The sequence below is a fragment of the Piliocolobus tephrosceles genome, chromosome 13 (genome assembly GCF_002776525.5).
Source record: "Piliocolobus tephrosceles isolate RC106 chromosome 13, ASM277652v3, whole genome shotgun sequence".
NCBI classification, from domain to species: Eukaryota; Metazoa; Chordata; class Mammalia; order Primates; family Cercopithecidae; genus Piliocolobus; species Piliocolobus tephrosceles.
In genome coordinates this window covers 108,896,579-108,921,175 of record NC_045446.1, presented here as the reverse complement: position 1 = coordinate 108,921,175, position 24,597 = coordinate 108,896,579, and the positions used below count along the sequence as shown (strand labels likewise).

Below are 24,597 nucleotides of genomic sequence, written 5' to 3'. Positions count from 1 at the left end.
TCTCTACAAAAGATTAAAAAACTACCTAGGCATGGTGGTGTGTGCCTGTAGTCCCACTCACTTGGGAGGCTGAAGCGGGTATATTGATGATCCTGGAAGAGGCTGCAGTAAGCTATGACTGTGTCACTGGACTCCAGTCTTGTGTGACAGAGCAAGACCCTATCTCATAAAAATAAACAGGCCAGGCATGCTGGCTCACACTTATAATTCCAGCACTATGGGAAGGTAAGGTGGGGTGGATTGCTTGAACTCAGGAGTTCAAGACCAGCCTAGGCAATATGGCAAAATCCCGTCTCTACAAAAAAAAAAAAAAAAACAACAATTCAGCTACTCGGGAGGCTAAGGGAGGAGAATGGTGAGAACCTGGGAGGCGGAGCTTGCAGTAAGCCGAGATCACGCCACTGCACTCCAGCCTGGGCGACAGAGTGAGACTCCGTCTCAAAACAAAAAATCAGCCAGGCGTGATAGCATGCACCTGTTTCAGCTACTCAGGAGGCTGAGGTAGGAGAATCACATGAGCCCTGGAAGTTGAGGCTGCGGTGAGCCAAGATTGCGCCACTGCACTCCAGCCTGCACAGCAGAGTGAGACCTTATCTCAAAAAAAAAATAATAATTAATTAAAAATAAAAAGCAAACCATGCTTGAAGCACTAATCTATAACCTACCACTACATTACAATTTCTAAGAAAACAGATGATCTGATCATCAGGTTTTCATAATTAAACAAACCATAGTAATTTATGATCTACTGCTCTACAAGCATTATTACCTTGTACAGGATGATGCTGAGAACTAAATGTGACTTTTCACCTTCATAAACTTCACCTTGTTCATTCTAACCCAGTTTTCCAGTCTTTCTAGCCAGGAACTTTGCACTCTCTCTAGCTAGGTTCACTGAGCTTCACCATAATCTAGTGATCATATTACTACAATAAAAGGGAAAATTTTCAGAACTATTCTTGTGAACCTAAGAAGTTACCATATTTTTTTCTTATTTTAAAAAGAATCTGAAGTCAGGAGTAGTGGCTCATACCTGTAATTTCAACACTTTGGGAGGCCAAGGCAAAAGGATCACTTGAGCACAGGAGTCTGAGACCAGCCTGGGCAACACAGTGAGATCCAATGTCCACAAAAAATTTAAAAATGAGCCAGGCATGGTGATACATGCCTGTAGTTACAGCTACTCAGGAGGCTAAGGCAAGAGAATTGCTCGAACCTGGGAGGCTGAGGCTGCAATGAGCTGTGATCACACCTCTGCATTCCTGCCTGGGTGACAGGAGACCCCGCCTAAAATCAAAAAAGTTTTTTTGATCGATTGCATATTCATTGTAGAAAATTTAAACCACCTCTAATTCTAATACCTACTGTTGGTATTTTGGTATTATTCTTTCTAGATGTTGTTTTCGTATTTTAAAATACTTTCTACAAAAATGAGATATTATTAAACATACAATTCTATAGCCCATTTCTGTAATATATTGCTTGTCATACCATTACTCTTCATCAGCAAAAACAAAAAAAAAAATTTTGTGTTTTTTGAGATGGGGTCTCACATCCTTGATCAATTCTCTTTGATAAATTCCTAACAGTAGGCTGGGCGCAGTGGCTCATGTCTATAATCCCAGCACTTTGGGAGGGTAAAGTGGGCATATCACTTGAGACCAGCCTGGAAAACACGGTGAGACCAATCTCTCTCTCTCTTTTTTTTTTTTTTTTTTTTTGAGACGGAGTCTCGCTCTGTCACCCAGGCTGGAGTGCAGTGGCTGGATCTCAGCTCACTGCCAGCTCCGCCTCCAGGGTTTACGCCATTCTCCTGCCTCAGCCTCCCGAGTAGCTGGGACTACAGGCGCCCGCCACCTCGCCCAGCTCGTTTTTTGTATTTTTTAGTAGAGATGGGGTTTCACCGTATTAGCCAGGATGGTCTCGATCGCCTGACCTCGTGATCCGCCCCCGTCTCAGCCTCCCAAAGTGCTGGGATTACAGGCTTGAGCCACCACGCCCGGCCCAATCTCTCTTTTTAAATAAATAAATAAATAAATAATCCTGCCAGCGAACTTATTAAGCAAAATTCTAAGTCTTTTTTTCTTTTTGAGATGGAGTCTCGCTCTCTTGTCCAGGCTGGAGTGCAGTGGTGTGATCTCGGCTCACTGCAACTTCCGCCTCCTGGATACTAGCGATTCTGCTGCCTCAGCTTCCCAAGTAGCTGGGATTACAGGCGTGTACCACACACACAGCAGCTTTTTGTATTTTTAGTAGAGACGAGGTTTCACTGCGTTGGCCAGACTGGTCTCGAACTCCTGACCTCAGGCAATCTGCCCGCCTCGGCCTCCCAAAGTACTAGGATTACAGGCATGAGCCACCGTGCCTGGCTGGGAAAATTCTTAAATCGTTTGATAAAACCACCACACCAGAAAGATTAAACCAATTTCACCCCTAATGCAACCTGGTATGGCAATACTCATGTCTCTGCATCCTCTTTTGGAATACTCATTATAAATAGATTTGTGAGAAAACATTTTTTTAAAAAAAAGTAAAAACAAATAGATTTGCCATTTTTGCCACTTTTGCAAGCCAAAAGAAACAATTATTTTATGCCTAGCAAACTGTTTTTTTTTTTTTCTTTTTTAAAAGAGTCAGGGCCTTACTCAGTCACCAAGGCTATAGTGCAGTGGCTCAAACGATCCTCCCCACCTCAGCTGCCTCCTGAGTAGCTGGGACTTCAAGCATGCGCGCCACCACACCGAGCTAATTTTTCTTTAAATTTTTTGTAGAGACAGGGTCTCTCTATGTTGCCATGCTGGTCTTTTTCTTTTTTTCTTTCTTTTTTTTTTTTTTTGAGATGGAGATCTCACTCCGTCACCCAGGCTGGAGTGCAGTGGCGCCATCTTGGCTCACTGAAACCTCCGCCTCCTGGGTTCAAGCGACTCAGCCTCCTGAATGGCTGGGACTACAGGTACCCGCCACCACACCCGGCTGATTTTGTAGACAGCGCGTTTCATCATGTTCAGGCTGGTCTCGAACTCCTGATCTCAGGTGATCCACTGCATTGGCCTCCCAAAGTGCTGCGATTACAATCGTGAGCCACCGAGCCCAGCTTCAGGCTGGTCTTAAACTCTCGGCCTCAAGTGATCCTCCTTTCTTAGTCTCCCAAATCACTGGAATTACAGGAATTACACCATGCCTAGCCCCAATCTATTTCTTATTTGCCCACTTCTCTTCACTTTAAATTCCTCATCCCTAGTCTAATTTAACCTGGCATAGAGTAATAACCTAGTAATCTATCCATCTATTTCCATCATTGCCACAAGACCTTACCTATTTTCCAGAGAGCAGCCAATACTATCACTGTAAAAGATAAGAGGATCACATCCTTCACCAGTTTAAAAGTTCAGTGGCTTCCCACTGCACTATCTATTCAGTTGCTCAAACTAGAAATCTATCCAATCCATTAGCAAGTCCTGGTATGTTAGCTTTAAAATACATCAAATTCTGCCCACTTCTTTCCATCTTTACAATCACCACTTCAGTCCAAGCCATCATTGTCTCTCTCACGGACTGAAAATCTCTTTCAGGACCCATGTTGTTGTCCCTTTCCTAAATGCAAGGACGTTTTTAACCTAAGCGAAAATCTCTCCCCACCAAGCCCAAATTCCTGAACACAAAGATCTAAGCTGCCATTACCTACCAGAAGAATTTGGCACACTTACTGAAACCTATTTTCAGGGTGCTAGGAAAAGATTATAGCTGCACAAACACTTTTGTCTAGTTTGTTAAATACTGTTCCACTGAATGATAATATGAAGGTTATGCTTTGGAAACTAATGGAAAAAGAGATAATATAAGCTTATAAGCTTCATGAAAAGAAAGCATTACGTACTATTTAGGAGCAGTGCCTACCATAGACAAAATACTCAATACTAATTTTTTTTTCCTTTTACCTACCTCTAAGAAGGCAGAATTACACTAGAAAAGCTTAATACTACTTGCACAATACAAGCCAGTTTTTAAAATTAACTGCACTGCATAATCCCATTCAGCTTCTACTGTAACTTCCTGTACACAAATGAAAACAGGTGCAAAACCCAGAAAGATCAAAGGCAAAACAGAGGCTTATGGTTTTACTTAATTCATTTTTTATCAAGTCTAAGAAAAATGAGGGCAAATTTATCTTTGGAGAACTTAAATCAGCTAATAACTAAAATAAAATCATGAAGCAACTATACTATATAATAATGACACAATTATGTACACTTTTTTTTTTTTTTTTTGAGATGGAGTCTCACTCTGTCACCCAGGCTGGAGTGCAGTAGAACAATCTTGGTTCTGCAACCTCCAACTCCCAGGATCAAGTGATTCTCCTGCCTCAGACTCCTGAGTAGCCGGGATTACAGGTGCCCGCTACTACACCCGGCTAGTTTTTGTATTTTTAGTAGAGACCAGGTTTCACCATGTTGGCCAGGCTGGTCTTGAACTCCTGACCTCAGGTGATCCACTCGCCTCGGCCTCCCAAAATGCTGGCATTACAGGTGTGAGCCACTGCGCCCAGCCAATTATGTACACTCTTATAGAGAATATTTAAGAGATTGGTTCCTCAACACCCAAAAAACTAGGAACAAACTCACCCAAAAAACTTCATAGCACATGGCTATGAAGGAACACATGTCTCCCAACTCACAGTCAATTAGTCTAGAGGTCTGCACCTGGCCTGTGCTGTACTAATTCCAGTACTTAACTTCTCCTTCCAGAGATTGGTCCAGGGACAATCAAATGCTCTATACCAAGACAAAGTGAAAACTGGAACTAAGAATCAGATCTTCTGCTACAGCAGAAACTCTTAAGATATAAAACTTGGGTGTTACAGAGACCAAACTTTTCTGCAATTTACACATTAATCTATCTGCACTGAGTATGGAAGCAACACCAGGAGAATCAAAGAGAACAGAGGGAGTCCTGGCAACATTTCAATCCCGGCTTCAGTTGTTCCTGAAGCTTACCTGCATTCTTGCCTTTAGCACAATTTTTCTTTTTTTCATTGGTTAACAGTCTCGCCCTGTCACCCAGGGTGGAGTGCAGTGGCGTGATCTCAGCTCACTGCAAACCTCCACCTCCCAAGTTCAAGCGATTCTCGTGCTTTAGCCTCCCAAGCAGCTGGGATTACAGGTATGTTCCACCATGTCCAGCAAATTTTTTTGTATTTTTTAGTAGATATGGGGTTTCACTATGTTGGCCAGGCTGCTCTCCAACTCCTGACCTCAAGTGATCTGCCCACCTCAGCCTCCCAAAGTGCTGGCATTACAGGCATAGGCCACCATGCCCAGCCTCTTTAGTGCAATTTAAGATACTCATTTTTTCTAGAATTTTATGAGTCAACAAGTTTCTACTTTGGCTTACTCAAACTAGTTTTCTTTTCAAGATTCTAGGTACGGCCGGGCGCGGTGGCTCAAGCCTGTAATCCCAGTACTTTGGGAGGCCGAGACGGGCGGATCACACGGTCAGGAGATCGAGACCATCCTGGCTAACACGGTGAAACCCTGTCTCTACTAAAAAATACAAAAAAAAAGCTAGCCGGGCGAGGTGGCGGGCGCCTGTAGTCCCAGCTACTCAGGAGGCTGAGGCAGGAGAATGGCGTAAACCCGGGAGGCGGAGCTGGCAGTGAGCTGAGATCCGGCCACTGCACTCCAGCCCGGGTGACAGAGAGAGACTCCGTCTCAAAAAAAAAAAAAAAGATTCTAGGTACTATATTTAAGTAGCACTTAGCTGTCCACAACCTCATCTATCAAAAAAAGAAAAACCCCATGAATGAAACATAAAAGGTCTCTAACACCTGTTTATGATAAAACAAAAAACAAGCAAAAAAAAAAAAAAAACTGAAAAACAAGACACGTAAGGAAACTTCCTTAACCTGATAAAAAGCCTTTATAAAAATCTCACAGCTAATACACTCAACGGTGAAAGGCTGAACATTTTCCTCCTCAATACCAAAAAGACAAAGATGGCTACTCCTGAGATTCCTACTCAACATAGCCAAGAATAAGTAGGCAAGAAAAAAGAGATAAAACGCATCCAGAAAGAAAAGGAAGAAGTAAAACTACCTCTAATTGCATGTGACATGATTTGGTATCTAGGAAAGCCTAAGGAACCTACTAAAAAGCTACTAGAGTCAGTAAGTTCTGCAAAGTTGCGGAGTACCAGATCAATACACAGAAGTCAACTATGTTTCTATATATGAACCCTAAAATTAACAATTCTATTTATAATAGCATCAAAACAAACAAAATAGGAATAAACTTAACTAAGAAGGCAAAAAACTTGAACACTGAAAATTACAAAACATTACTGAAATAAATTAAAGAAGGTATTAAAGAAGATATAAGCAAGGCCAGGCAAAGTGGCCTGTAATCCCAGCACTTTGTGACGCAGAGACGCGCAGACTGCTTGAGCCCGGGAGTTTGACACCAGCATGGGCAACATGACGAAACCTCATGTCTACAAAAAAATACAAAAACTAGCCAGGCACGACGGTGCGCACCTGTGGTCCCAGCTACTAGGGAGGGTGAGGTGGGAGGATCACCTGAGCTTGGGAGGTGGAGGTTGCAGTGAGCTGAGATTGAGCCACTGTACTCCAGCCTGGGCAACAGAGTGAGATTCTGTCTACAACAACAACAACAACAACGAACAAAAATATAAGTGGAAATATACCCAGTATTCATGTAGTAGAAAACAGTATTGTTAAGACGGCAGTAATCCCCAAAATGATCAATGGATCTAATACAATATCTACCAAAGGCCCAGGTGTGGTGGCTCATGCCTGTAATCCCAGCACTTTGGGAGGTCCAGGTGGGTGGATCACCTGAGGTCTGGAGTTCAAGACCTGCCTGACCAATATGGAGAAACACCGTCTCTACTAAAAATACAAAAAAAAAAAAATTAGCTGGGCGTGGTGGTGCATGCCTATAATCCCAGCTGCTCTGGAGGCTGAGGCAAGAGAATGGCTTGAACCCAGGAGGCGGAGGTTGCTGTGAGCCGAGATTGCACCATTGCACTCCGGCCTGGGCAACAAGAGCAAAACTCCATCTCAAAAAAAAAAAAAAATCTACCGAAATCCCTGCTGCTCTTGTTTATTTGAGATGAACTGTCGCTCTGTTGCCCAGCCTGGAGTACAGTGGCTCGATCTCGGCTCACTGCATCCTCCGCCTCCTGGGTTCAAGAGATTCTCCTGCCTCAGCCTCTAGAGTAGCTGAAATTACAGGTACCCGCCAGCACACCTGGCTAATTTTTGTATTTTTAGTAGAGACTGGATTTCACCACAATGGCCAGGCTGGTCTCAAACTCCTGACCTCCGGTGATCCGCCCACCTTGGCCTCCCAAAGTGCTGTCATTACAGGCGTGAGCCATCACGCCCAGCCCCTGCTGCTCTTTTTGATAAGAAAACATTGTATTTAGGGGTCGGGCACAGTGGCTCACTCCTGCAATCCCAGCACTTCGGGAGGCCGAAGTGGGCAGGTCACATGAGGCCAGGAGTTTGAGACCAGCCCGGCCAACATGGTGAAACCCCGTCTCTGGTAAAAATGCAAAAATTAGCTGGGATTGTTGGTACGCACCTGTAATCCCCGCTACTCAGAAGGCTGAGGCAGGAGACTCGCTTGAACCTGGGAAGCAGAAGTTGCAGTGAGTCAAGATGGTGCCACTCACTACACGCCAGCCTGGATGACAGAGTGAGACTCTGTTTCAAAAAAACTCACACTTCCTGATTCCAAAGCTTTAGTAGAAAGCAACAGTAATCAAGATGGTGTGGCACTAGCATTAAGATAGATATGTAGATTAATGAAATGAAATTGATAGTCCAGAAATAAACCCTTACACTTAAGGTTAATTTACTTCCTTCCTAAAAGGGTAACAAGTCTATGCAATGAAAAAGGACAGTCTTTTCAACAGATGGTGTTGAGACAAAGGGATATCCACATGCAAGAGAATAAAGTTGGACCTCTACCTCATACCATATACAAAAATTAACTCAAAAATGGATCAAAGACCTAAATACAAGAGGCAAAACTACAAAATAGGAAAAAACAGGCCTCATGACCTTGAATTACGCAATAATTTCTTAAAAGTACAAAAACCAAATAAATATTGATCTTCACTGTAATTAAAACCTCTGTGCTTCAAGGAATACTATTTAGAAGGTGAAAAGATGACCCACAGAAAGGGAGTCAAGTTTTGCAAATTAGGTATCTGGTCTAGCATCCAGAATATGAAGGAAAATCTTACAACTCAATAATGAAAAGACAAATAATGTAACTTTAAAATGGGCAAAGGATTTGAATAGATGTTTCTCCAAAGATGCAGTAGTCCCCCTTTGCATTCCAAGATGTGCAAATGCCTGAAACCACAGATAGTACTGAACCCTATGCATATTATGTTTTCTCAATCTGATAACTAAGATAGCTACTAGATGACTAACAGGTGCTAGTGTATACAGCGTGGAAATGCTGTACAAAGGGATGCTCTGCAACCCGGCTGGGATAGAGTAGAATGTTGTGAGATTTCATCACACTACTCTGAAGGGCATGCAATTCAAAATTTATGAATTATTTCTGGAATTTTTCATTTAGTATTTTCAGACCATGGTTGACTGCAAGTAACTGAATCCAAGGAAGATGAAACGGAGGATAAAGGGGGACAACTATATACAAACATCCAATAGGCATATGAAAAGGTATTCACATGCATTTCAAAACCTCAAGATACCACTTTACCCCAAGTAGAATGGCCATAATAAAAAGTCAATAGCAAGTGTTAGCAAAAAATCAGAACCCACATACATCGCTAGGGGAACGAAAAATGCTACACCTACTGTGGAAACAGTTTGGAGGTTACTCAAAAAGTTGAACATGGAATACCATATGACTCAGCAATTCCACTCCTATGTATATACATATATACTCAAAAGAAGTGAAAACATTTATGTATATATGTTTGTATGGCTATAGCCATACAAAAACTGGCACATAAACATTCATAGCAACATTATTAATAGCCAAAAAGTAGAAACAACACAAATACCATAAACAAGATATGGTATATCCATACACTGAAATATGATTGGCCAGGCGTGGTGGCTCAAGCCTATAATCCCAGCACTTTGGGAGGCCGAGACGGGCGGATCACGAGGTCAGGAGATCAAGACCATCCTGGCTAACATGGTGAAACCCCGTCTCTACTAAAAAAAAAAACAAAAACTAGCCGGGTGAGGTGGCGGGCACCTGTAGTCCCAGCTACTCGGGAGGCTGAGGCAGGAGAATGGCGTGAACCCGGGAGGCAGAGCTTGCAGTGAGCTGAGATCCGGCCACTGCACTCCAGCCTGGGTGACAGAGTGAGACTCCATCTCAAAAAAAAAAAAGAAATATGATTTAGCCATAAAAAGGAAGGAGGTACTGATACATGCTACAATATGGATGAATTGTAAAAGCATTCTAAGGGAAAGAAGACACACAAAAAAAACCCACAAAAGGCCACCACTAATGTGATTCCACTTACACGAAATGTTCAGAGCAGGCAAATCCACATAGACAGAAAGCAGGTATTAGTGATTACCAAGGGCTGGGGGAGATCCGGAGAGAGGAAAAAAGAGTGACTGCTAATGGGAGTGGGGTTTCCTGTGGGGGATGAAAATGTTCTGGAATTACAGAGGGGTGATGCTTGCCTGACTTTGTGAATACACTAAAAACCACTAAATTGCACACTTTAAAAGGGTGAATTTTATGGTATGTGAATTATATCTCAATTTAAAAATTGAATAGAAAAAAAAAAACCTCTAAGTAACCAAAAAGATCACAAAGATCATAAAAAAGCCTATATATTTTTCCCTATTTACAAAAACCCTTTCAACCTGAGAAAGTTGATTGAAAAAATGAACTCCTTGATCCTCACCTAAAATCTGTTTACTCTCATTTTACATATAATTTGTACAAATCTGGGTTCAAAGTCCATAAAATATTAAAAACCTCATGTTAGGGGGAATTAAATTGATACAGATAGGCACACTGACAGGTTTAAAAAGAGGCAAAAGAACTTGTCAACACATACTGAAATCATTTGGTAAGGGCAAATTAGATATAGTTGAGCCTTAACAACATGGGTTTAACTGTGTGGGTCCACTTATACACAGACTTTTTTTTTCAGTTTAAGTAACACCAAATGTGCCTGCCTGTCCTGCCTCCCCTTCCTCCTCCTCCACCTATTCTGCCTCTACCACAGAAACACCAGTACTGGAATTATCAGTACAGAGACAGCAGCCAACCCCTCCTCTTCCTATTCCTCCTCCTCAGCCTATTCAACATGAAGACAATGAGGATGAAGACCTTTATGAGGATCCACTTCCATTTACTGAATAATAAATGTTTTGGCCGGGCGCGGTGGCTCAAGCCTGTAATCCCAGCACTTTGGGAGGCCGAGATGGGTGGATCACGAGGTCAGGAGATCGAGACCATCCTGGCTAATACGGTGAAACCCTGTCTCTACTTAAAAATACAAAAAACTAGCCGGGCGACGAGGCGGGCGCCTGTAGTCCCAGCTACTCGGGAGGCTGAGGCAGGAGAATGGCGTTAACCTGGGAGGCGGAGCTTGTAGTGAGCTGAGATCCGGCCACTGCACTCCAGCCTGGGTGGCAGAGCAAGACTCCGTCTCAAAAAAAAAAAAAAAGTTTTATTTTCCTTATGATTTTAATAACATTTTCTTTTCTCTATCACACTTTATTTTGAGACCACCTAGCCTCAATATGGTGAAACCCTGTCACTACTAAAAATACAAAAAAATTAGCCCAGCGTGATGCACACACCTGTAATCCCAGCTATTTGGGAGTCTGAGGCAAGATAATTGTTTGAATGAGGGAGGCAGAGTTTGCAGTGAGCCAATATTGCGCCACTGCACTCCAGCCTAGGCAACAGAGTGAGACTCTGTCTCAACAACAACAAAAAAAAGACGCTGGGCGCGGTGGCTCACGCCTGTAATCCCAGCACTTTGGGAGGCCAAGGCGGGCGGATCGCGAGGTCAGGAGATCAAGACCATCCTGGCTAACACTGTGAAACCCCGTCTCTACTAAAAATACAAAAAAGTAGCCAGGCGTGGTGGCAGGCGCCTGTAATCCCAGCTACTTGGGAGGCTGAGGCAGGAGAATGGCGTGAACCTGGGAGGCAGAGCTTGCAGTAAGCTGAGATCGCACCACTGCACTCCAGCCTGAGCAACAGAGCGAGACTCCGTCTCGAAAAAATAAATAAATAAATAAATAAGAAAAAAGAAATGCTCTTTAAAATAAACCTGTTCTATGACAGCCTATCATCTATAGGAGAAAGCCTAGAAGTAAAAAATTACCATCTATAAGAGAAAGTCTAGCAGTCAAAAAACAGCCCTTCATAATCTGACTTCAACCTGTATTTCCAGCATATCTATCTCCCACAATTCTAACCAAACCAGACTTGTATTTATTTTAAACATACCAGCGCCTCCATTTTCATGCCACTGTGTTAAGACTTTTCTTGACTTCTCTGCCTAGAAAATTCCTACTTATCCTTCAAACTCTAATTCAAATTACAAGTCCTTTATGCCACCTCCTCTGATGCCACTGGACAAAACTGTATTCACACAGTACTTTTTAAAAATGTTTCATTTATTTTAAGAAGCGGTCTCGCTGTGTTGCCCAGGCTGGTCTCAATGTCCTGTGCCGAAGGAATCCTCCCACCTCAGTCTTCTGGGTAGCTAGAACTACAGATGCATGTCACTGTGCCTGTCTCCCAATAGCATTTTGTACATATCTCTATTAATGCATTTGTCATATCACCTCAAATTTGAATGCTTAACTTTCCTTTTCACCTCCTAGAACCAGAACCTAGTTCACAGTACATGGTAAATAAAATTTTTAAGTTTTGGTACCTAATGAATTAAAATTATTTTTTAGAAACTCAGCAATACAAAATGACTAGCTAGCTAAAAGGTCCATACAGTCGCGGTTTTAACAAGTTACGAAATTTGAATATTTAAAAGGAATAAAGTTCACTTCCAGATAAACTAGAACAAAGGTTCCTATGGGTTGAATTCACTCATCAGAATCTTTTTAAGAAAAGATGGACAGGCCAGCAGAAGTGGCTCTCACCTGCAATCCCAACACTTAGGGAGGCTGAGGCAGGCAAATCCCCTGAGGTCAGGAGTTCAAGACCAGCTTGGCCAACATGGCAAAACTCCGTCTCTACTAAAAATACAAAAATTAGCCGGGCCCAGTGGTGCATGCTTGTAATCCCAGCTACTCGGGAAGCTGAGACAGGAGAATCACTTGAACCTAAGAGGTGGAGGTTGCAGTGAGCCAAGATCGCGTCACTGCACTCCAGCTTGGGTGACAAGAGCAAGACTCAAACAAACAAACAAAAAAAGAAAGAAAGAAAAGATGGACATTTAGAGTCCATTATTCAGACTACACCTGAGTAATTTGTTGCAATAATGGTAATATGGATAATCATGTGCATAAAATTTTAACTGAGAGCTAGGATTGTCAGAATCTAGGCCAACAGGCCCAAAGGAAAGTAGACAACAAGGACACCATTTAGTATGTTACCGCTAGAGTCATGCATGGTAACCAGATGTCTTCAGAAATACTGTTCCTTCTAATTCAAGTCACTCCTCGATAGTAACTTACTCACTAAAAAATTCTAGTGGAATTATTTTATTACTCATTCTAGATGAGTTAATATTTAGTTCCAATTGAACAAAATCAAACACAATTACATTCACACATACAGTTAACTTATTTCTCTCCCAGTATGTAATTTATGACAGCCAAGTTAACAACCTGCAGGATAGCCTATAGTTTCTGGCATTTAATAAATACAAAAGAGGGCCAGGCGCGATGGCTCACACCTGTAATCCCAGCACTTTGTGAGGCCAAGGTGGGCAGATCACCTGAGGTCAGGAGTTGGAGACCAGCCTGGCCAACATGGTGAAACCCCATCTCTACTAAAAATATAAAAATTAACCAGGCATAGTGGTGCACATCTATAATCCCGGCTAGTCAGGAGGCTGAGACAGGAGAATCACTTGAACCTAGAAGCCGAGATCGCGCCATTGCACTCCAGCCCGGGCAACAGAGCCAGACTCTGTCTCAAAAAAATAATAATAATGATAATAATAAAACTAATACAAAAGAATACATAGTGATCCTTCAAATATTTATTGAATTAACTGCATTCACCTCTACCTATTTTATTTGAAAAGTTACTTTTACCTGTAAAGAAAATGTCATTTCACATAGCTTCATGTTTTAAAAAGTTAAACTAGTGGCTTTTCCCCCTATTATCCCACACACAAATTTACCTAATATGCTACAGCTTTGGGCAAGATCTGCCTCTTATTTACCCCCAAACTCCACTTAACTCCAATCTTCTTTCTTCCAAACTCCTATCTACTCACAAACTTTCGCGATCTTCAGGTTCTCCAAAGGACCTACTGCCTCCAACTCATTTTCGTTACTATCAGTAAATGATTTTTCAGAGGTAAGCAAATAAATCAGAGTTAGGGATACTACAATGTCCTACATGGCAACCTTTTATATAAACTATACCTTTAAATCAAATGTCAACTTTCCATTCCTACTAACATAAAATTAAAACCAACTCAACTACTTCTACGTGTTACCCATTCAGGCAGTCACAGACCTGTATTATTATTTGTGTAGTATTTCTCCATTACCTAGGCTGAGAATTCTCCTCATACATTCTTTCTTTTCCCTCCTTGAAGAGGCTTATGGTTTGCTTAGTTTTCTTCATCAAATTCTCCATGAATACCCTAAAATACTCATTTTCTCCAAGTGTCTCCATCTTCCCCTCATATCTTGACAAGATAGTACGGAGATGCTGGTAGGTATCTGGCAGCAGGTCTAAGATATAAGGTGGGCTATTCTTTAGCGCCAGCTTTGGGTTCTGACACAAACGCACCACCTGCAACAAATGAAAAAGAAGGGCTATTATTTGGAGAATTTTAAGGACAGCTCCCTTTTTTAAGTTTAAGAAAGTGATGATATATGTGCTTTTTTGCAAAATATGAAAAATACATGAGAATATAAGAAACAGATCCATAACCCCATTGCCCACAGGCAATCATTTTAAAATTTTTAGTGGTCCCCCAGAAGAATGTGTTTTTAAATCCCTTTGGGAGACTAATGGTACAGATAACACGCAGACCAAACAACTAGGGGAAAATATCCATGTAAATGCCTAAAACATGCCAGATGAAATATGGCAAATTACTTTTAAATATACTGCTAATCCCCACAATATTTTTATTTATTTATTTATTTGAGACAGGGTCTCACGGTTGGAGTGGAATGGAGCAATCACGGCTCAGTGCAGCCTCAAATCCCCAGGCTCAGGTGATCCTCCCACTTCAGCCTCCTGGGTAGCTAGGACTACAGCCATACGTAACCACACCCAGCTAATTGTTTTTATTGTAGAGACATGTTGCCCAGGCTAGTCCCAAACTCCTGAGCTCAAACGATGCCAACTGCCTCAGCCTCCCAAAATGCTGGGATTATAGGCATGAGCCACTGCATCCAGCCTGACCCCTATAATAGACTAAAGAAAATTCCCAGGGACAGAAATAAAGGACATGACTGCCCTGGGAGGTAAATCTCTGTAATCTAGGGGATTACAGAGTTTTGTCTGTTTTTTGAGACAGAGTTTTGCTCTTCTTGCCTGGACTGGAGGGCAATGGTGTGATCTTGGCTCACCGCAACCTCCACCTCCCGGGTTCAAGTGATTCTCCTGCCTCAGCCTCCCCAGTAGCTGGGATTAGAGGCATGCACCACCATGCCCGGCTAATTTTGTATTTTTGGTAGAGACAGGGTTTCTCCATGTTGGTCAGCCTGGTCTCGAACTCCTGACCTCGTGATCCACCGGCCTTAGCCTCCCAAAGTGCTGGGATTACAGGCGTGAGCCACTGCGCCCAGACCTTTGTTTGTTTTTTGTTTTTGAGATGAGTTTTGCTCTTTTTGCCCAGACTGGAGTGCAATGGCACAATCTCAGCTCACTGCAGCCGCCGCCTCCAAGGTTCAAGTGATTCTCCTGTCTCAGCCTCCCAAGTAGCTGGGATTACAGACACCTGCCATCACACCCAGCTAATTTTAGTATTTTTAGCAGAGATGGGGTTTCGCCATGTTGGCCAGGCTGGTCTCGAATGCCTGACCTTAGGTAATCGGCCTGCCTCGGCCTCCCAAAGTGCTGGGATTACTGGGGTTTGAGTTTTAACAACCGCTTGAGGAACAGGAACAGACAGGTCTTGGACCCAGCAAAGCCTGGAGCTGAGAGTCCTACAGTTAGACTCTCAGAATTTGCCTGGTAATTCTTCATCCCATCTTTTACTTTCAACTTTTCTGAGTTATGTTTTAAGTGTTTCTTTTAAAGATCATAAAGGCAGATTTTAAAAATCCAATGTAACAATCATTGTTTTCTAACTGGTAAGTTTAGTCCATTTTGTGTTTGTCAAACAAATAAATTTAGATTTCTACCTAACATCTTGTTTGTGCTCTCTATTGACATGGACTTTTCTGTGTCTGGAAAAGACAAACTATTGGAACAGAAGGTCCAGAAGCAGACTCATACATGTACATAAGGAAATTCAGTATTGGCGGTGAACATCAAAAATCAAGAATACAAGAGAAAAACTATTGAAAACTTTGCTCTCCATATGGAAAAAAAACAAAACTAGATCCCTTACACATTACATGAAAATAAATTTCTCACAGCTCTCCTCAACTTCCCAAATTTGGCATAATTTCTTACTGTCTTGATAATAATTCTATGTCTTCTAGCTTTTCTAGCTGTTAGCAGTTATTTGGTTCAAAACAACCTAGCTAACATTAATGGAAGCACACGTCTGACATTCTCGTTTTTATTTCACATTTAAAAAGACCTATTTTCTTGTGTCACCAAAAGCTCATTATAAACTTTTTTGAGATATTTAAATAATTCTAGTCTATGGATAGACAATAACATATCTTAACCATCTCCCCCCAACTTTGTTTTAACATTTATTTTGTTTTCAAGTCTTCACTACTGCAACATCACAGTGATGAACATGCTTGGGCATTTCAGTCTTCTATACATCAGATTATTTCCTTAGGATAAATTTCCATTTAATAACTAATGATCAAGAATTCTTCAAAAATTAGCCGGATATGGTGGCACATGCCTGTAATTCCAGCTGCTCGGGAGGCTGAGGCAGGAGAATCACTTGAACCTGGGAGGTGGAAGTTGCAGTGAGTCAAGACCATGCCACTGCACTCCAGCCTGGGCAACAGCAAGATTCTATCTCAAAAGAAAAAAAAAAACAGAACTCTTGAAATAATATGAAAAATTGTAAAACTAAGATATGTCATTCTCAATACAACATTTCTCGAACTCTTGTTTTCTTAAGTTTTTTTTGTTTTGTTTTTGGTTTTTTTTTTTTTGAGAGACTCACTCTGTCACTCAGGCTGGAGTACAGTGGTTCAATCATAGCTCACTGCAACCTCGAACTCCTGGATTCAAGCAACCCTTCTGCCTAAACTGCCCGAATAGCCGGGATTAAAGGCTCATGCCACCACATCCAGTTAGCCCCATATATAAGCCTAGCACATAAAGACAAGCCGAATCAACAAAAAACATTTGGTTCATGAATATTTTCACAGCATTTTAGAAAGCTCTTCTTCCTATCAAGTGCTTAAGTCAAAAGGGAAGAACATGGCCCGGGAAAAAAGACTCCACCTCACAAGATAACTATATTCTAAGTACAACAGAGTTAATAACTCATATTAATAAAACAAATACAGACAGTTCCCAGTTTACAAGTGCTACATTCCAAAAGTAAGTCAGGTATTTATAAACAATACATTTTACAATAAAAATATTAAAATTGTAGGTTCCTATGTTAGTCTGTGGAAGGAGGTGGGGGAGACTGACACTGTAACTACAGATTAATATCCAGCAAAAACTGAAAACTAAACAGTTTATATTAAGAAACATCCACAAGAGAAAAGGAGGTAAGTGACAACTGGTCAACATGGTGAAACCCTGCCTCTATTTAAAATTACAAAAAAATTAGCCAGGCATGGTGGCAGGCACCTGTAATCCCAGCTACTCGGGAGGCTGAGGCAGGAGAATCGCTTGAACCCGGGAGGCAGAGGTTGCAATGGGCCGAGGTCACGCCACTGCACTCCAGCCTGGTGACAGAGCGAGACTCCATCTCAAACAAACAAACAAACAAAAAATACAAAAAATAATGTTTTCTTTAATCTGGCTTACTTCATTGGAAGAACACAGGATACAACACATATATGTACAAAATACGTGTTAATAAGCTGTTTTATGTTATCAGTAAGGCTTCTAATCAACAGCAGGCTATTACTGGCCAACTTTGGGGGAGGGAGTCAAAAGCTACGTGTGACTTTCAATGGGGGGGCAGGGGCTGGAGGTAATGACAGGGATGGGACGTGGGGTGGTCTGTGCCCCTAACCTCCTGGCTGTTCTAGGGTCAACCGCACATCCTTTCAACAACAACAAAAAACTAAACTAAAACCTTTATCATATGCAATCGATAAATGTTCATGACAATGGATCAGCCCTCACAACATACCACAAAATGTTTCCAAAACATTTCATGAATTAGTATTTTTAAACTAGTACCATGTGCCTTCCACAAGTGTTATCTGTCCTTCTTTAGCATGTAACCTCTTAAAGTTCATTTGCATATTAAATGTCTGTTTTTCTCAAGATCTTTTGAAAATGAATCATCATGACCAGGGAAATCAGCACTGCACTAACTCTTAAGTCTTCAACCATGGAACACTAACACAGACCTCAAAGAATATAAAGGTAGGCCTACTCTTTTTTTTTCTTCATCTTTTAAGAGACAGAGTCTCAAAAAATAAAAATTGCCAGGCGCGGTGGCTCACATCTGTAATCCCAGCACTTTGGGAGGCTGCAGCGGGTAGATCACGAGGTCAGAAGATCGAGACCAGCCTGACCAACATGGTGAAATCCCATCTCTACTAAAAATACAAAAACTAGCTGAGTGTGGTGGCACATGCCTGTAATCCCAGCTACTCGGGAGGCTGAGGTAGGAGAATCACTTGAACCTGGGAGGCAGAAGTTGCAGTAAGCCAAGATCACGCCACTGCACTCCAGCCTGGCGACAGAGAGAGACTCTGTTTCTAAATAAATAAATAAATAAATAAATAAATAAATAAATAAATAAATAAATAAATAAAATATAAATAAACAATAAAAATTTTAGACCAGGTGCGGTGACTCACACCTGTAATCCCAGCACCTTGGGAGGCCAACGCAGGCAGATCACTTGAGGTCAGGAGTTCGAGAACAGCCTGGCCAACATGGTGAAAGCCCGTCTCTACTAAAAATACAAAAATCAGCTGGGTGTGGTGGCACACACCTGTAACCCCAACAACTGGGGAGGCTGAGACAGGAGAATCGCTTCAACCTGGGAGATGGAGTTTGCAGTGAGCAGAGATCAGGCCACTGTACTCTGGCCTGGGTGACAGAGCAAGACTCTGTCTTAAAATAAAATAACATAACGTAAAATAAAATAACATAAAATAAAGTACAATTTAAAAAAAACAAAAATTTTAAAAGGGTCAGGCATAGTGGCTCATGCCTGTAATCCCAGCACTTTGGAAGGCTGAGATGGGAGGATGGCTTGAACCTAGGAGTTTGAGACCACCTGAGAAAGATGGCAAGAACTTTTTTTTTTTTTTTAAGAAAAAAAGGGTGTGGGGTGGTTTGCTCTGTCACCCAGGCTGGAGCACAATGGCATGATCATACCTCAAATGCAGCTTTGAACTCCTGGACTCAAGAGACATTCCCAACTAGACCTCCCAAAAACACAGGACTGCAGGTACATGCAACCACACCTGCATAATTTTTTTTAACTATTTTTTGCAGTGATAGAGCCTCACTATGTTATCAAGGCTGGTCTTGAACTCCTGACCTCAAGTGATCCTGCCTCCTGGCATCCCAAAACGCTGGAATTATATACAGGCAAGAGCCACCATGCCTGGCCATGCTGTTGATACTCTTGAAATTAACATTCTTTGGAAAGGAAAAAAAGTCCTTATTATGTATAACCTCTTAAAAAAAAATGGTTTCCAAAGGCCCTGTGTGAATAATTCAACTCGATAGTTAACAAACATCAAAAACCCAAACCATCTATCTGCCTATATTATTTAGTGAATTTTAAACTGGCAGTCACAGTTAACCTTCAAAGAACATGAACCCCAAGCTTAAAAAAATTCACCAAAAAATTTCTGAAAGATAAAAATATTTTCCTGCTTAGTCTGTCCTCCATTTGGCCAACTCCATTTTGCATTTCGAATCCTGCAGTGGCAAAAATGGCTGCCTTTTGTTTACTTCTGCCTGTACATTTACAGCATCACTCAGAACAATGTTAAAAAGAAACGTGCTTAGCTCTGGAAAAACCAACAGTATCCTTGTACAGCTGCCATGCACTCCATTCATAATAGCTTTCTCACTGGCCTAGCTCCTCCCTTTGCTTCTGCCAAGACTCAATGGTCAATAAAAAAATTTGGAAAGTGTTATGATCACAATAAAGAGCAATAAAACTATGCTTGAAAACTGCTAAACTTTTAAAAAGCAAAATGTTATAGAGAACAACAATGCCTAGGGCCTAATGCTGTTGTGAATACAGAATATTTTCTAACACTAAGGAATTTGCATTTTTCATTTGGCAGAAAACCATAAGCATATAAGTCTAAAATAACTTAAATATTTTTTATCTCTAAAGACTCCAACTTATTGATAGAAGCATTTTTCATTTTCATTTCAATGTTTTCCCATGTTAAAAATGAATAGTTTTATGCTACAAAAACAAGTATTCAATATGTGGAGCTCTATGTGTAAAATGTCATTATACTTTACAAGGATGAGTATTAACCTCCTGTCAAGAGGAGAGGAGGACACCAGAGCACAAGTCCAGAGACCTGGGCTCCAGTCTGGTGACACTGGCTATGCAACCTCAAGCAAATTATTTGCCCTTCTGGGTCTCAAGTTCTGTCTCTCTAAATGAAAGAGTTAGATCAATTTATTTCTAAAGTCTCTTAAAGCTTCAAATTTTAAAAACTCCATCTCAGAAACCTGAAGAGGTTTAACAAGTATAAATATATAGTGACGCTTTTTTAAATGAAAACTCATGACTTTTTCAAAGACAAATCAGAAACCTATCCTTTTTTGGTTTTGGTTTAATTTTTAAATAAAAATAGAGATGGGGTCTCACTATGTTGCCTAGACTGGTCTTGAACTCCTAGGCTTAAGCAATCCGCCCACCTCAACCTCGCAAAGTGTTGGCATTACAGGCACGTGCCACGGTGCCTGGCCAGAAACCTTTACTTTTTTTTTTTTTTTTTTTTTGAGATGGAATCTCGCTCTGTCACCCAGGCTAGAATGCAGTGGTGTGATGTCAGCTCACTGCAGCCTCCATCTCCCAGGTTCAAGCAATTCTCTGCCTTAGTCTCCCAAGTAGCTGAGACTACAGGTGTGCACTACCATGCCCGGCTAATTTTTGTATTTTTAGTAGAGACAGTGTTTCGCATGTTGGACAAGCTGGTCTCGAATTCCTGGCCTCAAGTGATCGCCCACCCTGGCCTCCCAAAGTGCTGGGATTACAGGCGTAAACCACTGCATCCAGCCACCTATACTTCTTTTAATGAACATATTTTAAAGTCAACCAATTATAGGAGGAAAAAAGTGTCATCACTAGACAATAGCCCCATCATTAGACAATAATTTGAAAAACACCTTACTTGTAATTACTATTCTCAATTTTTGATTTCTCAAAACTCCCTTCAGGTTCTTGAACTGCAATTACTACATAACACTTCTCAAATACCACCCAACATCATTTATCAAAAACACCATGCCACTTATAATTCATTATCAGTCTCATTACTTTCACTTACCACATCGACTGCAGAAAAAACACATTCAATACAATGTATGTTCTGACAGCTTAACCATGCAGTTTATATATATATATAATATTTTTATTTTTTTGAGACGGGGTCTCACTCTGTCACCCACACTGGAGTGCAGTGGCGCCATCACAACTCACTCAGCCTGGGCCTCCTAGGCTCAAGTGATGGTCCTTCCTCAGCCTCCCTAGTAGCTGGGACTACAGGCATGTGCCACATCTGGCTAATATTTTTTCAGACACAGGGTCTTGCTATGTTATCCAGGCTGGTCTTAAAATCCTGGTCTCAAGTGATCCTACCACCATAACCTCTCAAAATGCTGGGATTACAGGAATGAGCCACTGCACCCAGCCAGTTCTACTTTTAAAAGGCAAAAATGGGCCAGGTGTGGTGGCTCACGCCTGTAATTCCAACACTTTGGGAGGCCGAGGCAGGCGGACCACTTGAGGTCAGGAGTTCAAGACCAGCCTGCCCAACATGGTGAAACCCCCACCTCTACTAAAAATACAAAAATAACTCGGCATGGCCAGGCACAGTGGCTCACGCCTGTAATCCCCACACTTTGGGAGGCCAAGGCGGGTGGATCACAAGGAGTTCGAGACCAGCCTGGCCAACATGGTGAAACCCCATCTCTACTAAAATTACAAAAATTAGCCGGGCGTAGTGGCGCATGCCTGTAATCCCAGCTACTCAGGTGGCTGAGGCAGGAGAATGGCTTGAACCCAGGAGGCAGAGGTTGCAGTGAGCCAAGATCGTGCCATTGCACTCCAGCCTGGGTGACAGAGTGAGACTCCATCTTAAAAAAAAAAAAAATTAGCCAGGCGAGGTGGTGTCCGCCTATAATCCCAGCTACTTGAGAGGCTGAAGCAGGAGAATCACTTGAACCCAGGAGGCAGAGGTTGCAGTGAGCCAAGATGACGCCACTGCACTCCAGCGTGGGCGAATGAGCGAGACTCTGTCTCAAAAAAAAAAAATGCAAAAACGTTTATTTGTCCAGAGTTATCGATGCAACTTCAAACCAAATACTTGGCATGAACTAGAGATTACAGTGGTCCTCCTTTATGTTAGGGGGATGCATTCCAAGACCCTTAGTGGTTGCCTCAAATCAAGGATAATACCAAACCCAAGTGCACCAATCAGAGCACGTTTCTGTGCATGTCTTCCATCCACAAATTTAACACTTTTTCCATCTTAACTAACCACTTATCACATACCGGGGCCATGAAGTATAACAGCAAGCCTAGTATAAATTTTTCTGTTGTTGAGACAGTCTCACTCTGTGCCCAGGCTGGAGTGCAGCAACACTATCTCGGCTCACTGCCACCTCTGCCTCCTGGGTTCAAGCAATTCTCTTGCTTTAGCCTCCTGCCGAGTAGACGGGATTACAGGAGCCCACCTCCATACCCAGCTAATTTTTGTATTTTTTAGTAGAGACAGGGTTTCACCATGTTGGCCAGGCTGGTCTCCAACTCCTGACCTCAAGTGATCCACCCGCCTCAGCCTCCTGCAGTGCTGAAATTACAGGTGTGAGACACCACGTCCAGCCCTAGTATCAATTTCTTTTCGCTTCTTCAAAATTTTGTTTTAAAAAAGGGTTTCACCATGTGCCCAGGCTGGTCTCGAACTCTTGGACACAAGTGATACAACCACCTTGGCCTCCCAAAATGCTGGGATTACAGGCATGAACCACTGAGCCCAGCCCCTTCTTCACAATTTCATGAGTAGAAGATTCATTCTTACTGTACATCTTAGTAACCTCAGAATATGATTTTGTTCTTAACAACTTTCACCTGTTCACTTAAAGGAGGCACTTTCTGGTTTTTCTTTGGGTATCTAAAATGCCAGCATCATTATTCTTATGCTTTCGGGGTCATTAAGTAAAATAACGGTGACTCAAACACAAGCACTGCAAGACCGCAACAGTTGATCTGACAATCAAGATGGTTACTAGGCGACTAACAGGTTGGTAGTGTAGATGGTGTGGCTACACTACTATATCCACAGTATGTATCCACACTGCATAAAGGGATGATTCATGCCCAGGACACAAGCAGCACAAGATTGCAAGATTTCATCTCGTTACTCAGAACAGCACACAATTTAACTTCTGGATTGTTTATTTCTGGAATTTTCCATCTAATATTTTCAAACCACAGGTAACTGAAACTGCAGGAAGCAAACTACTGATAGGAAAGGACTACTGTAAATGTTTTAGCATCACTTTTAGATGCCATACACTAATTAAGACACAATTGTGGATGAGGGTATTACGTAAGAGACTGATTGGTCTGAAGTTCCTCCTCATTCCCTTTTTTGCCCCCTCAGAGATTAATGGTTTGCCTCATGAACCCCATAGACTGTATTGCACAGAGGGTTCCCAGAGCCCTCTACGTACCTTCAGTTGTATCACACAAATTCTAAGTTTGAGTGCCGGGTCATCTTTAACTCCCCAGCAACTACTACATTTATGTTAAGTGTCACTGTGGAAAAGTGTCAACATAATTTTCACTTGAGGTAACTAAGAATCAGCTGCTTTTCCTTTTTCCTTTTCTTTATTTAGAGACAGGGTCTCACTCTGTTGCCCAAACTGATGCACAGTAGCAGGATCACAGCTCACTACAGCCTCAAACTCCTGTGTGATCTTCCCACCTCAGCCTCCTGAGTATCTGGGACTAAAGCAACTCACCACCACGCCCAAATAATTTTTTTATTTTCTATTTTTGTAGAGATTCGGTTCTAACTATATTGACTAGACTGGTCTCGAACTCTTGGCTTCAAGTAATCTTCCTGCCTTGGCCTCTCAAAGTGCTGGGACTACAGGTATGAGCCACTACATCCAGTCAAAAATTTATATTTTAAAGTATTACTTTCATAATTGAAGAACATCATAATTAAAATCTTAAACTGCCATTTCTTTAAAAAAAAAATCTGCTAGGCTTATCCAAAATAAAAGGAACTGTGGCATACGGCCTTCCTATATCAAGTCTGGTACCTGGGCCTGCTGCAGTGACATCTCCTGAGAGCTGATTAGGAATGCAAAATCTCTCAGTCCCCACTCCAGACCTATTCAAAGTCAGTATTTTAACAAGATCCCCTGAATTTATCTGAATTCATGATAAAATCTGAGAAGTACTGGTTTGTAAGAAATCGCTTGACAGGGCAGACTGCTTGAGCCCAAGAGTTCAAGAAATCGCTTGACAGAGTCTGAACATCAGTTTAAGATCCACATAAAAAAACAAAAATATGGGCTGCACACAGTGGCTCACGCCTGTAATCCCAGCACTTTGGGAAGCCGAGCCAGGCAGATCACGAGGTCAAGAGATCGAGAGCATCCTGGCCAGTATGGTGAAACCCCGTCTCTACTAAAAATACAAAAATTAGCTGGGTGTGGTGGCGAGCGCCTGTAGTCCCCGCTTACTCAGGAGGCTGAGGCAGGAGAATTGCTTGAACCCGGGAGGCGGAGGCTGCAGTGAGCCGAGATCGCACCACTGCACTCCAGCCTGGCGACACAGCAAGACTCTATCTCAATAAATAACATAACATAACATAACATAACATAACATAACATAACATAACAT

The 24,597-nt window shown here is 41.9% G+C and overlaps 1 protein-coding gene across 2 annotated transcripts in view; it reads right to left on the bottom strand.

Annotated features, from left to right (window-relative positions):
* Positions 1–24,597, bottom strand: part of CBL (Cbl proto-oncogene) — a 96,803-nt gene that overhangs the window by 61,140 nt on the left and 11,066 nt on the right. The window contains exon 2 of one of the 2 annotated variants that reach the window (XM_023208459.1): positions 13,735–13,982. In XM_023208459.1, the coding sequence (XP_023064227.1) occupies positions 13,735–13,982 (248 nt within the window). Of the gene's footprint in view, positions 1–13,700; positions 13,983–24,597 lie in introns of those variants that run through there. The other variant, XM_023208460.2, reaches the window with a different exon arrangement.